General features: G+C 36.9%; 1 protein-coding gene across 5 annotated transcripts in view; it reads left to right on the top strand.

The window, feature by feature from the left end:
- F8 (coagulation factor VIII) overlaps window positions 1–15,644 on the top strand; it is a 161,949-nt gene that overhangs the window by 90,886 nt on the left and 55,419 nt on the right. For all 5 annotated transcript variants that reach the window (XM_033760153.1, XM_010625186.2, XM_033760154.1 and 2 more), the window contains one exon: window positions 3,296–6,353. In XM_033760153.1, the coding sequence (XP_033616044.1) occupies window positions 3,296–6,353 (3,058 nt within the window). The remainder of the gene's footprint in view (window positions 1–3,295; window positions 6,354–15,644) is intronic.

Genomic DNA, 15,644 nt, shown 5'->3' with positions numbered 1-15,644 from the left:
CAGGCGCGTGCCACCATGCCCGGCCATGAGTTTTTAGGATAACTTCTACCAAGTATACCAAGATCAAAGTTGCAGGGTTATTTTCATTTCAGAAAATCTTTCCTCCCCTCATCCGCTTACAAAGCAAGCTCATACTGCAAAAATGGCCTATGAGTACTTGTTCAGGTTCCATCTTCCCCACCTTTTGAGACTTGTGTTGAAAGGAATCCAACAAAGCTACTGATGCCAGCTTGTATTAATTGACCTATTGATGTTGTGAATGGCTGGTTTTTAATACCAAAGTGTGATCCTTATTCTGGAAAAATATGTTCTCCTGGACTTTTCCAAAATTCAAAGGCAACCACTCTTGTGTTTTTTGATTCCTCCTTGACATTGACTACACTTACTCTACTTTGTGTTTTCATAGCTTCAGATATTTACTAGACTGACTAAAGTTTCTGTTGTGTCTTTGATACATTGGGATGATTTCTGAAAGAAGCAGAAATAGTTGCCAGGCGTTTCTCTACCATGTTAAAGCTGGTCATGTTTTAAAGCACTATGAAAGGCACAGCGAGTAACCATCTACCTTAGGAGTTGGCAAACCATGGTCCATGAGTAGTCTGGCCTGCTGCTTGGTTTTGCAAATAAGGTTTTATTGGAATATGCATATTAAAAATCAAGTCACCTTCTATGGTGTATCATTTTCCTATAATTCTTTCCTTTTACTTCATCCCATTGAATTACCATTTAACTTTGTGTAGCACACCTTCTGTTGCCTTAAATTGTAGAAGCTCCATCTTCTTGTGTTTGTTTTAGTATGCCAAGCTTTTTGTTCCCATTTTCCTCTAGAATCTACAGTCAGTTGCTTTCAGAAGCAGGTATTTTCTGCGTTTTGTGATTTTTGTTTCCTTCTTATTCTGCAATATTTTCTATAGATTGTATTCTTATTTATTTCCCTTATCTTCAAACACAGTACAAGTTTGTTCTAAAGTTTGTTAACAGAGAGGATGTGTGACTTGCTCTTAGCCCAACTCTCGTTCCACTTGGTGGATCTGAATTATCTTTTCAACTTAACAACTAGAATAAAGACTTAGGTAAACTAATCCTAGTCCAATTTCTAGTTTCTATTGTCATTTTATCTCTCTTCTACCATGATGTAAAACCATGTTGGGGCAGGGTAGACTGGGATTGGAACCCATGTTAATAATTTAATTAAGGTTTTATCTCCTAAAATCCTACTATTGTAGCTGAGACCAAACTAATTACTTTCCTGAGGAAGATAGTAATTGGGTGAGAAAACAGGAAATGGACCCCAATAAATAGTTATGGAATGGCATAACCCAAACTGGTAATATGACTTAACTCTAATAGGCACCTGGAGTTTGGAATGGTAATCAAGAGAAACTTTAGTTATAGCTACATACGTTGAATATTTGTAACAATATCATCTTCTTGTATTACATGTGTGACTACAAATAAATTTAAAATATTATAGTTAATTCATAAATCTCAACCCAGGAGCTTAAACAATCTTTCATTAAAAAGTCAATAAAATAGATAACCAAATAAAATGTAAGAAATTTTACATACACAAAATGTGAACTAAGAAAGGAGATATAATCACAGGTACAAAGAAGATTAAAAGAATTATAATTCCCCTTATGATACCTCAGCTACTGATCTTCTAAACTCTTCACATAGGCATAAGATACCTGGCCAAGATTAGGAGTTTATCAGCATTACAAATAGATTAGTGTCTTGCCTCTCAGATGTAATATGAATTTTGAGGTGGAGCAAGGTACAATGCTACTGTCTGACTATGCTGCAGTATGAACTAGTTCTCTCTAGACCTGTGGCTATTATTGCCTGGGGATTTTCCATTAAAATGCCTCAGGATAAGTACCTGTTTTTTTTTTAATTTCAGTGTCTTATTGACACTCCTTTATGATAGTGAACATTCTGTAATCACTCCCTGAGAATGCCTGCATTAGAGAGAGATTTTCTGTATCCTTGAACACTCGAAAGTGTTTTTATTCTCCTTTTCCTTTGTATGGAAAATCTGACTGCACACAGAATTCAATGTGCAATTATTCCAAAGTGTGTTTGATCATAGAAACCTTTTGCATGAGTATCCCATTATCTCATATGGCTCTGTGGAATATGTTTTTCATAAAGGCTTCCTTTTGATTTAAAGCCAGATGGAATTCAGATCTTACCTACAAAGGTTATGTGAAATGTTTAAGGTACCTGATAGGTAGCTTGGTAAATATATGTTTTCTCTTTTATGTATCTACTTTACTATCATGTAAATGCCTGTTATTAATTTGTTGAATTCCTTCACTCAGCCAATCTTGCTCATGATAGAAATTAATATAGCTAGTACCATGGTGGGTTTTTATAAGTGCTGTTCCCTTGTGCTGACTGACCTAACCAAGACATGACAATGTACTAGTCAGTTTTTCATCACTGTAGCAAAATACCTGAGGCAAGCTATCCATGAAGAAAAAAATGGTTTATTTAGCTCACAATTTTGTATGCTAAAATCCAAGTGGTGCTGGCTCTGCTTAGGACCCCATGACAAATGGTGTATGGTAGAACACATGCAAGGGAAGGATCACATCTGGGTGGGGCCAGACTCAGCCTTTTATAACAAGGCTGTCTTGAGAATTACTAAGAGGTCATGTGAGCACTGTCTTAGTCTTTTCTGAGGTTACACTCTCAATGACTTGAGGACCTCTTACTAGGTCTCACCTTTTAAATTTTCCACCACTCCCAATAGAAGCAATCTGGAGACCAAATCTTTAACACACGGGCCTTTAGGAGACAAACAACCTCCAAATCATAACACGTACATGATGTCAAATAAGAAAACTGGAGCTCAGAGAACTATATGACTTGTTCAAAGTCACACATCTGAAAAACGGTATAGCTATAATTTGCACCCAAGCAATCTGAGTCTATATAACCTGTTGTTATATAGCAATAAAAGCTAGCCTGTATAAAAACCTTCCTGAATTAAATAAAGGTCATTATCATTCTTCACTTTTATCTCAATATTATATCACTTTTTACTCATAGCCCTTTCTTGTGGCCACAGGCAGACAGTTTTAACAACAGCAGCAGTGCAAAAACTACTTTTAGTACCATTGTAGTACTATTATATGTTATACATGTTGGATTTAACCTACTGACCTGTGTTATAATGATCTTCACTAGTATATTTTTCATTTGCCTAGAATGGGAGAGGATCTATACACAGAACTTTCTTAGAACGTGGGTTATGAGTAACCAGAGTCTTGTTCTTTCTCATCTCCAGGTCTATGGGTTCTGGGGTGCCATAACTCAGATTTTCGGAACAGAGGCATGACAGCCTTACTGAAGGTTTCTAGCTGTAGCAGGAGCACTGGTGATTATTATGAGGACACATATGAAGATATTCCAACATACTTGCTGAGTGATATCATTGAACCCAGAAGCTTCTCCCAGAATTCAAGGCAACCTAGCACCAGGCAAAAGCAATTCACGGCCACCACAATTCCAGAAAATGACACAGAGAAGACTAATCCTCAGTTTGGGGAGAGAACAAAGATGGTTAAAGTACACAATCTTTTCTCCAGTGATTTGTCCATGTTCTTGGAACAGAGTCCAGCTCCACATAGGTTATCCTTATCTGATTATTTACCTGAAGCAAGAGACAATAATGAAGGTCCATCTAAAGTGGTACACTTAAGGCCAGAGCTCTATCAAAGTGGAGATACTGGATTTACTCCCGAACCAAGCCTCCAATTAAGAGTGAATGAGAATTTGGGAACAACTATAGCAGTAGAGTTAAAAAAACTTGATATAAAAGTTTCTAGTTCACCAAATAATTTAATGGTTTCACCAACAATTCTAGCAGACCACTTGGCAGCAAGTCCTGAAGAGACAAGTTCCTTAGGATCCCCAAATATGCCAGGTAGTAGTCAATTAAGCACCAGTGTATTTGGCAAAAAGTCACCTCCCCCTATTGGGTCTGGTGTACCTCTGAGCTTGAGTGAAAGAAATAATGAATCCAAGTTGTTAAAAGGAGTGTTAGTGAATATTCAAGAAAGTTCACTAGGAAAAAATATGTTATCGATGGAGAATAATATGTCGCTGAAACAGAAAACAGCTCAGGGACCTGATTTGTTGATCAAAGATAATGTTTTATTCAAAGTTAATATCTCTTTGATAAAGATAAACACGACATCTAACTATTCAACATCTAATCAAAAAACTCACATTGATAGACCAACATTATTAATTGAAAATAGCACATCAGTCTGGCAAGATACTATATTAGAAAGAGATACTGAGTTTCAAAAAATGACCTCTTTGATTCATGATGAAGTGCTTATGGACAACAATACTACAGCTTTAAGGCTAAATCATATATCAAATAAAACTATTTCATCAAAAAATATGGAAATAGTTGATCAAAAACAAGCAGGTCTTGTGCCATCAGATAAAGAAAATCCAGATATGTTATTTTTCAGGATGCTATGCTTGCCAGAGCCAGCAAATTGGGAAAAAAGGACCAATGGAAAGAATTCCCTGAACTCAGGGCAAGGGCCTAGTCCAAAGCAATTATTATCCTTAGGGATGGAATTGACTGGAGAAGAACCTAGTTTCTTGCCAGACAAGAATAAAGTGGTAGTAGAAGATAAATTTACAAAGGACATAGGACCCAGAGAGCTTATTCCAAACAACAAGAGCATATTGCTTACTAACTTGGCTAATGCAAAAGAAAATGATACACACAATCACCAAAAAACAATTCAGGAAGAGATAAAAAGGAAGGAAGAATTAATCCAAGAGAATGTAGTTTTGCCTCAGGTGCATACAGTGACTGGCACTAAGAATTTCCTGAAGAAACTTTTCTTACTGAGTACTAGACAAAACATAAGTTTAGATGAGGAGATATATGCACCAACACCTCCAGATACCAACTTATTGAACAGTTCAACAAATGGGACAAAGATTCACAAGGCTCATTTCTCACAAAGAAGGGAAGAAAAGGAAACACACCAGGAAAGCTTGAGAAATCAAACCAAGCAAATAATTGACAAATATCTAAGTACTGTAGGGATGTTTCCTAATCCCAGCCAGAACAATATTACTGTCCAACGTGGTAAGCGTTCTTTGAAACAATTCAGATTCCCACTAGAAGAAGCAGAGGTTGAAAAGGGACTAATTGTGGCTGACACTTCAACACAAAGGTCCAAAAACATGAAATATTTGACCCAGATATATTACAAAGAGAAAGGAGGAAAGGCCATTCCTCAGTCTCCTCTATCAGAGTTTCCTGTGAAGAATCATAGCGTCAATCAGAGAAAGAGCTTTGCATCACCCATTGCAAAGATATCAGCAGCTCCATTCATTAGACCTACAGATCTGACACGGACCTCATCTCAAGGCAGCTCTTCTCATTTTCTAGCATTAACCTATAATTATAGCCTTAAGGCAAAAAGTGCAATGGCCCAAGAAGACAGTCATTTCTTACAAGTACCCAAAGTAAATAACCTTTCTTTAGCTATCCTACCCTTGGAGATAATCAGAAATCAAGGCAAGGTTGGTTCCTTGGGGACAAGTGCCACAAACTCAGTTGCTTACAAGAAACTGGAAAACACTGTTCTCCTAAAACCAATCTTGCCTGAAGCATTTGGCAAAATTGAATTGCTTCCTAAAGTTCCCATTCATCATGAAGACCTTTTACCTACTGAAACTACCCATAAGTCTCCTGTTCACCTGGATCACACTGGAGAGATTCCTCTTCAGACAACAGCAAGAACTATAAAATGGAATAAGACAAATGGACCTGAAAAAGTGTCCTTTCTGAAAGGTGCAACAGAAAGCTCTGAAAAGATGAACTCCAAGCTGCTGGGTCCTCTTGTTTTAGGGAATCAGTATGCTACCCAGATGCCAAAAGATAAGTGGAGATCCCAAGAGAAGTCACCAAAAAATACAGTTTTTAAGAAAAAGGACACCATTTTGTCTCTGATCCCCAGTGAAAGCAATTGTACAGTAGTAGCAATAAATGATGGGCAGAATAGGCTCCAAGGAGAAGCCATTTGGGCAAAGCAAGGAGAGCTTGGAAAGCTGTGCTCTCCAAACCCACTTGTCTTGAAGCGTCATCGAAGGGAAATAACCTCTATTACTCTTCAGTCAGAACAAGAAGACATTTACTATGATGATGCCATCTCAAGTGAAAACAAGAGAGATTTTGAGATTTATGGTGAGGATGAAAATCAAGGTCCCCGCAGCTTTCAAAAGAGAACTCGACACTATTTTATTGCAGCAGTGGAGCGGCTCTGGGACTATGGGATGAGTAGGATACCCAGTGTGCTAAGAAACAGGTATGACTCCACCAGTTATTCCTTTGTCTTGCTATTGTGACTTTGGACATTACCAGGTGCCAAAACAGTAGGTTCTCAGACTTCCTTTCAAAGGCAATCAAAAGCAGGCGGCAGAGATTAGATGATAGCAATGTGAGCAGATGGTAAAGCAAGATGTCGAGAAATTCTTACTCTGGTGGCATGGAAAGGAGAGGGGTTTACTAGACGGCCCAGAGTCATGGTCAAGAAGCAGCACTGGGGTAGGAAGCCTCATCTGTTTTAGGCTGCAGGGAAAATCATATTTTTGTGAAAGGAAGAAGTGTGTGGTAAAGAGGTTAAAGAAGTGAGGAGAGTTTTTTCCTGAAGCATGGGGGATTCAGAGGGCAAAATGGGTTGCTTTGAGTTTTAGGGGAGCAGAAGGAGTCTAAGCAGGGAACAGGAAGCACAGACATATTTGGAAGACAAACATAGGAATAGTCAGTCAACAAATATTTATGGAGCACTTACTATATGCAATAGAGAGGGTTCTGCCCGTCCGCTAGGACCTGTATTATCTGACTGCTGCTCACTTCTACCACTTCATTTCCCCTCTGTGCTTCCCCACTCCGCATTCATCACTGTATTTGTTATGCGTGCCCCCTTTTTTCCTCAAACATGCTGAACTGATTCCATTTGGATGCCTTTGCATTTTCTGTTTCCTCTGTCACAGGGTCCCGTCAATTGATCTTTTGTCACCATCATTTAGAGCTCAACTCCTCCCAGAGGATCTCTCTGAGCACCAGAGCTAGAGTTCAACCCTTAGTCATCACCATGTTATCGTGTTTTCTCTTCTGAAAAGCACCATTGAAATCCTCTATATTTCTACTGTTTTGTTCTCTCTTGTGCTGCACTCCTATGTCTACATTCTGATTCTTAACTGATGTTGTGCAATGAACAAGTTCCCAACACAGTGACCTCTGTACCCAGATACTTCGCCTCACAACCTATGACAATAAGCAGACCATCTATGCTCCTAAAAAAAGCGAGTGTCATCAGTTTGGTACTTGATCCCATTCTTCTCCCCTCATAAAGAAAAACATTGTCCCAGAAATTCCACCTTTTCTCTCTTACATCATCAGTCTCTCCTTTTCCACTGGATTAATCTCATCAACACCAAACATGTTATTATTAATGACCATTCCTCCATTTGAGTCACTCAAACCCTAAACCTTGAAGTTATTCCTAACTCCTCTTTTCCCTCATGCCCACATCGAATCCATTAGAGGATCTTGTTGACTATACCTTTAAAAACAACCAGAATGTGATAGTGGACTGAATGTTAAATAAAACAAAAAATGTCCTTCTGAAATGGAAAGGTGAGGATGAGTGGGGGAGAAAAGCAAGGAAATATGATAAAAACTTTACTCTAGATATTGTGAAAGTGATGTTTTATTTTTTAAAAAATTGTGTACTTATATTTTCAAATTATCTAACAATGCATGTGCACTGTTTCTAAAACAGTACGTCTAAAGAGTATTAAAATCAGACACTGCACCAGCAGTCTGGGCCCAGATGAAGGCTCATGAAGGTGGCTGCAAATCCCCAAGCTTTACAGGCGTGTTGGCTGGGCCATACCTTCATCCCTCTGTGTGTGCTCCCAGTACAGCCCAGAGACCCAGGCAACACAATGAGGAGAGGGTAGGCAGGTAGGTGGGGAGTGGATGCTAGTCCCTGTATGGCAGTGGCTTTGTTGGGTCTGGCTTCCGGTTTTTGTGCTCACCTTCCACCTGCTCCTTTGGGGTCTTTTTTGTTTCTTTTTAGACAAGGTCTTGCTGTGTTTCCAGGCTTACCCTAAACTTGTGGGCTCAAGTGATCTTTCTGCATCAGTTTCCTGAGTACTGGGACTACAGGCACCCCACCCCATGAGGCTAGTACCGGTCTTTATGGCTAATAGTCAATTGTGTATTATGTAACACATTTTCTTTATGCATTTGCTGGTTCCATGTCTCGGCTATCACGAATTGTGCCATGATAAACATGGGTATCCAAGTATCCTTACAGTACATTTATTTTAATTGCTTCAGGTATATATCAAGGAGTGGTATGGTGGATCAAATGCTCTATTTTTTTGAGGAACTTCCATACTGATTTCCACTGTGGCTGTACAAATTTACATGCCAACACACAGTGTAGAAAAGTTCTTTTTTCCCCACATCCTTGACAGCATTTACTGTTTTCCACATTCTTGATGATAGCTCTTCTGATTGGGGTGAGATAAAACCTCAATGTAATTTTGATTTGTATATTTCCCTTAATGGCTAAAGATACTGAATACACTTACTGGCCATTTGTACTTCTGCTTTTCAGAATACTCTGTTCAATTCATTTGTTGATTGATTTGGCCATTTGATTTTGGGTTGTTTTTTTTTGTTTTGTTTTGTTTTAGTTCTTAATATATTCCAGATATTAATCTCCTCTGTTAGATAGTGGCTGGCAAAAATTTTCTTCTACTCTGCAAGCTGTCTCTTTACTCTGTTGATTGTGTCCTTTACTATACAGACACTTTTTGATATAATGTAGTCCCATTGTTGGTTCTTGCTATTATTTCCTGTGCTATTGGATCCTATTCAGGAAAGTCTTGCCCCTCCTTATGGATTCAAGTGTTTCCCCTATGTTTTCTTCTAGAGTTTCAAAGTTTCTGGTCAATTTTCTACACATAGATGTCCAGTTTTCCAGGCGTCCTCTCTCAAAGAGGCTATATATGTTTTTGGCACCTTTGTCAAGAATCAGATGACTGTAGTTGCATAGGTTTACTTCTGTGTTTTCTATCCTATCCCACTGGTATGTAAGTATTTTTGTGCCAGTACCATGCTCTTTTTTTATATTATGGCTTTGTGGTATATTTTGAAATCAGGTATTGTGACACCTGCAGCATTGCGCTTTGGTTATTGGGGGTCTTTTTGGGTTCCCATATGAATTGTAGGATTATTATTTCTATTTCTTTCAAGAATATAAGATGAGATCCCAGTTATTGTTTCTTTGTAATATTTCCTATGTGATTGGAGTTTTGTTCATAAAGTCTTTGCCTACACCATTGTCTTTAAGAGTGCTATCTCTTCTATCTTCCAGCACATAGTTTCTGTTTTAATATTTAGATCTTTGATCCATTTCGATTTTAGTTAGTGCGTGGTGAGAGATATGGGTCTAGTTTTAATCTTTGGCCAGCACCATTTGTTAAAGAGGGTATCTTTCCTCCAGTGTGGGTGTTTGGCCCCTTTGTCAAAGATAAGGTGACTGAGTGTGTTTGGAGGTATTTCTGCATCTTCTAAACTGTTCCACTGATCCTTAGGTCTGTTTTTGTTTGTTTGTTTTTGTGTGGTTTTTTGCCAGTACTATATTGTTTTAATCACAGTATCTTTGCAATTTGTAATAGCTAAATCTTGGAAACAGCCCAAAATTCCATCGATGGATGAATGGGTAAAGAAGATGTAGGGTTTTTTTTTTTAATACAATGGGGTATTATTCTGCTATAAAAAATGACAAGCTTGAGACATGCTCCATAAATGGATATACCTTCAGGCCATACTCTTAAGTGAAAGAAATCAGACACACATGTTTAACATCATGTTGTTTCTCTGGTGTGCGAAACTGAAAGGGTAAACAAGGACCAGAATGTATAATAAATGGGAAACACGAAGAAATCAAATGGGAAGTGGAACAAGGGAGAAAGGAAGGAAGGGAAAGGAGAAAAAGAATAGAAGAAAAATTGAAGCAAAGCTTTTGTAAATGAGGGGGAAGAGGAATTGAAGGGAGGGGAGATTTGGGCAAAAAGAATCAAGATATGTCATGTACAGGTATAAATGAATGAAATCATCATGTATATTTAAAATGTTCTAATAAAATTAAAAAATAAACGAATGAAAATTCACTTGCTGGGTTTAGGTCCATAAACTCTTTAAAAAAGGGAAAGAAGAAAGGGAAGGAGAAAAAGCAGAAAGAAGAGGAAGGGGAAGAAGGAAGAGGAGGAAGGGGAAGGAGAAGAAAAGGAGCTCCGTTTGGTCCCTCAGAAGTTGCTCTCAGTAAGTCTCCCTCCAAGCTTGGGGACCCACGAGACTGCTGTTCCTGCCCGCGCTGCTCCTGGGGGTGCTGCAGGTGCTGGGCTGCAGGTCAGCGTCACTGACCCACAGGGATCTCCAAATACAGTTTCCAAGTGCTAACCTAAAAAAGAATGCATCTTCCAACGATACAAGCAAATCCAGTAGCAAAAGCACTGTGAAACCATCAACCACTACAATTTCCTTCTTCTCAACATGACAGCTCCCACCATGAAATCCAGAGACTCTGAAAATGGCTACACCAGGAGTCTCAACCAATACAGCTTCTACCACCTTAAAGTCTACACCTAAAGCAGCGAGTACTTAACAAAACATATCCCAGATGTCAACATCCATGATGACCACAACCCACAGTAGGTTGGTGACATCACTAACAACAACTGCTCATTCTAAAGAAAATTAAGGATCAAAATTTGGAACTGGCAGCTTCATTGGTGGTATTGTATTGACACTGGGAGTTTTATCTATTCTTTACATTGGATGCCAAATGTATTATTCGAGAAGAGTCATCCAGGGTAGAACTATTGAACACGATGCCATCATTTAGGGAAATCTAAGAACCAAGGAAAGAAGAAAGGTTGATGCAGCTCTATTGATAATTGATTCTAGTTTATTATTGGTTTAAAACTTAAAAGTAGTATAACTGGGGCATGTATATGATGTGCAGTGTATTACATAAATATGTGACGGTTTCATCACTAAGGAGCTCATTACAGCTCTCAGTTCTGAGAGTCTTTGTTGCTCACACAAAGAACTTCAGTGCTTTTCAGAACTGAATATATTCTAGTTACTAATGCCATAAGTAGAAATTATACAATTGAGTAAACCAGGTATGAAGCAGAATTTAAGAAAGTGTCAACATTTTATACTTTGAAGTATAGTAGTTGGTCTAGAAACAGAACACACATTCCCCAGAAAACAAACCCTTCAAAATAAACTCCCAAGAAATACCTGTATTTTGCCCTATTAGAGACTCATTGAAACATTAATTAGAAAAGCTTGTATTTTTATTAATAACCTCTTTTGAGATTTCAATGTTAGTTGATATACTTTTCTTTCTTTCTCTATGCAGTTTAGGCAAACTGCAATGTTGAAAATGATAATGTTTTAAGGACTCAGTTGTAAGACTGACATTATAGGAAAAACTAGACATAGTATTTGATACTTACTGTGAAGATATCTGTCACTACTGGAAATTGCTTCTATTTCCTAGTTCACTTGTTAATTTTAATTTGATATTTAGTTAATATTGGGCTGGGGATTTAGCACAGTGGTTCTGCTGCCTGCCTCACAAGCGCTAGGTCCTGAGTTTGATCCCTGGTACCAAAAAAAAGAAAAGAAAAGAAAAAAAATTATATTTAGTTAATATTTTTTAAAAAACATAGATCTGTTTTCAATATCTAAAAATTTTAATGGAATACAAAAATGCCTAATTTCATTTTTATTTATTTTGGTCTTTTGAGACAGGGTCTTCCTATGTATTCCAGGTTGGCCTTGAACTCACTATGTAGCCCAGGTTGGTCTCAACCTGTGGTGATCCTCCTGCCTGCTAGGATCACAGGCATGTGCAACCATGCCCAGCAAAAACACCTAACTTTAAATAAGATATCCAAAACAATAGTTAGACCACTGTATTGTCAGAATTATAGATTTTTGCTGTTTGTTAAACCAGGGGTTATGACACTGTCTCCCAGGCTACTATACTTGCAAGGTGCAAATGCTGTTTTCATACACTGTCAACTTAGAGAACTAGGGAAGTGACATTTTTTTAAGTATAAAAATGGAGTAACTGCTTACTTTAGACAGGACATTTCCTGCTTCCTTATGTTGAGTATTCTAGACCACTCTTCTTACTTCATTGCCAAAGGGGAGCTACTCTCAGATGCACTGAGTTATTGAAGAGAAAAAGCGCAGTGTTTTCAAACACCAACATTAGGCAGTGCATTTTGGAGTGGTTTTAATTTTACAGTTTACATTCTAGAACTCAAACTCAGAGTCAAGTTTTAGCAAGAGAAGTATTCAGTCATTAAATACCAAGATATTTCTATCTTACAGGGCCAAAGTAAATTACACCAGTTACCACAAATCTAAAAATGAGTGAAAATCTCCTAAAGAACATGTACCTAAATTTAATAGGAATAAAATATAACTTTGTGGTCAGCTTTTGGTTTGCAGAGAGTGTCAGATATCAAGAATTTTGTTATAAAAGAATCATTTCTACTTGCTGTAGACCAATTGATATAAGTATGGATGATACTCTGTATCATGGATATGATTGGGTTTATATAGCACATGCAGTATGGAGAAAATTTTATAACATACATGGTTAGCTTAGTCTGAAAAGAAATGTGAGCTGATGGGTAAGTTGTGTGCTACTAACTTGGCCTTAACTGGTCTTGCAACCACAGTTGTCATTTATTTGTGAAATATAGTTAAAATATACTTTATAGTGATGAGGGCTTTTAACTTCTTTTGTCTCTTGCATTCCTGGTATTTCAGTACTAACCTGAAGTTTTTCTTGAATACTTGCTTCTTTAGCACTTTGAAGCTAGAAAACCACTTTTGAATTACTGTTGTCATTGCCTTGAAAGTTTTCTTTTTGGGTGGGAAAGAATGTAGACATGTCTTTTCTCTGTATGTAAGCAGTATAATGTGTTACTTTCAAATATTAGTACTTTGAGTACAGGGTTTTTTTAATCTTCAGAGACAGTAATGCAAAGCTGTATATTACCTTGGAATACATTTCCTAAGCAAAATTTATCTCCCTAATTATGGTTGCATAAGCAAATGCCCAATTTTCTTTGTATTCCTTAAGACTGTATTTCCTTGAAGATAAAAACAATCCAGATGTATGTCTAAATATCGTGCAGAAGCCACTCTGGTTTTCAAATTTCCTTATATAATTCATAAAAGGAATAATGTGAATGAAACAAGTCAGGGTTCGCAGTATATTACAGAGGTCATTTGTATTTTCAGAAAAAAGTAAAGCAAACTCCTCTTACCTTTTGTTTTCCTATTATAATGACCAGCTTTTGGTATTTCATTGTTACTGAGATTTATTTTATTTTATTTTGGGTTTTTTTTTTTTGTTTGTTTTTTTGTTTTTTTTTTTTTTTTTTTTTTTTTTTTGTTTTTTTTTTTTTTTTTTTTTTTTTTTTTTTTTTTTTTTTTTTTTTTTTTTTTTTTTTTTTTTTTTTTTTTTTTTTTTTTTTTTTTTTTTTTTTTTTTTTATTTTTTTTTTTTTTTGGTGCTAGGAATCGAACTTGGGTCCTTGCGCTTGCGAGGCAGACAGCAGAACCACTGAACTAATTCCACGGCCCACTGAGATCTATTTTAAAAATGAAATTTGTTCTACATTTTTAAAAATAATATAAATAGTATTTTGATGGGCATCACATTGAATCTGTAGATCACTTTGGACAATTTGGCTTTTTAACAATGTTAATTCTGCTGCCTCATAAACATGGGCAGTCTTTCTAACTTCTAGTGTCTTCTTCAATTTTGTTCTTCAGTGTTCTATAATTTTCACCATAAAGATCTTTCACCTCCGGGCCGGGAATTTAGCTCAGTGGTGCCACTACCTGCCTAGCAAGCACAAGGTCCTGAGTTTGACCCCCAGTACCAAAAACAAAAACAAAAAACCAAAGATATTTCACCTCCTTGGCTAGGCTGATTATTAAGTATTTTATGTTTTTTGGAAGCTATCATGAATGGAACTATTTTCCTGATTTCTTTCTCAGATAGTTCCTTTAGAAAAGCTATTGTTAATGTTGTTTGTTATTCTGTTGAATTTGTCAGCTCAAAAATCTTTGGGTGAATTTATTAAGGTATTTTATTTATTTTTTCCAGGATCAAACTCAGGACCTTGTGCTTGTGAGGCAGGCACGGCACCACTAGCTAATCCCTGGCCCCCATTAGGATACTTTAAATATAAGATCACATCATTTGCAAATAATGACAATTTTTCTTCTTCCTTTCCTATTTGTAATTCCTTATATTTCTTTCCCTTGCCTTATTGCTCTAGTTAAAATTTCAAGTAATGCATTAAACAGGAATGATGAGAATGGATACCTTTGTCTTGTTACTTGTCTTAACGTAAATGCTATCACTTTTCCCTACTCAGTATGATGTTGGCTGTGGGTTTATCATATATTATATTGAGGTAAGAGCCTTCTATAGCTAGTCTATTTGGGGCTTTAATCGTGAAAAGGTGGTGAGTTTTATTGAAGCCTTTTGCTACATCTATTGACATGATCACATGACTTTTCTCCTTGATGTATTTATGTGGCATATTACCTTCATTGATTTATGTGTGTCATTTTGTATCTCTGGAATGAAATTAACTTGATCACGGTGTACGATTTTATTTTTCTTTACCTTTCATTCTTTTTTTTTTGAGACAAAAATCATGTTATGTAGACCATACTGGCCTTGAGCTCATTATATAGTCCAAGCTGGCCTTAAACTCAAGGTAATCCTTTTACCTCAGCCTTCTGAATGCTAGCATTACAGGCACGCACCACCATGAATGGCTTGATCTTTTTAACTTTGGTTTGCAGATAAAATACGAAGAATTTTCACACCTGTGTTCATCAAGAATATAGATCTAGATATTTCTTTTTTTGTTGTTGGGTCTTTACATGATTTTGGCATCAAAATGGTATTATTAGCCTTATGGAGTAAATTTGGAAGTATTTGTTCCCATTCTATTTTATGAAATAGTTTGAGGAGCATTGGTGTTAGTTCTTCTTTAAAGGTCTGATAAAATTCAGCAGTGAATCTATCTGGTCCTGGGTTTTTCTTTATTGGGAAAATTTTTATTACTATTTAAATCTCATTACTTGTTATTGATCTGCTTAGGGTTTTTGTATCCTTTTACTTCAGTGTTGGTAGGCCACATGTTTCTAGAAAGTTATACATTTCTTCTAGATTCTCCAATTTATTGGAATATAAATTTTCAGAGTAGTTCCTATTAGTCCTCTGGATTTCAGTGGCATTGTTATAACATCCCCCTTTCATCTCTAATTGTATTGATTTGTGTCTTCCCTTTCTTTTTTTTATATTCAAGTTTTCACTTTAATTCTTTTTTTGTTTGGTTTGGTTTGGTTTTTGTTTTTTGAGACAGGGTCTCACTTTGTATTTGAGGCTGAATTTGAACTCACTATGTAGCCCAGACTGGTCTTGAACTCACAGTGATCCTCCTGCCTCAGCCTCCTGA

Source organism: Fukomys damarensis, unplaced genomic scaffold (assembly GCF_012274545.1).
Source record: "Fukomys damarensis isolate Sample0158 unplaced genomic scaffold, DMR_v1.0_HiC HiC_scaffold_39, whole genome shotgun sequence".
Taxonomy (NCBI): domain Eukaryota; kingdom Metazoa; phylum Chordata; class Mammalia; order Rodentia; family Bathyergidae; genus Fukomys; species Fukomys damarensis.
The sequence above is the reverse complement of the archived record's forward strand: the minus strand, read 5'-3'. Positions and strand labels throughout refer to the sequence as shown.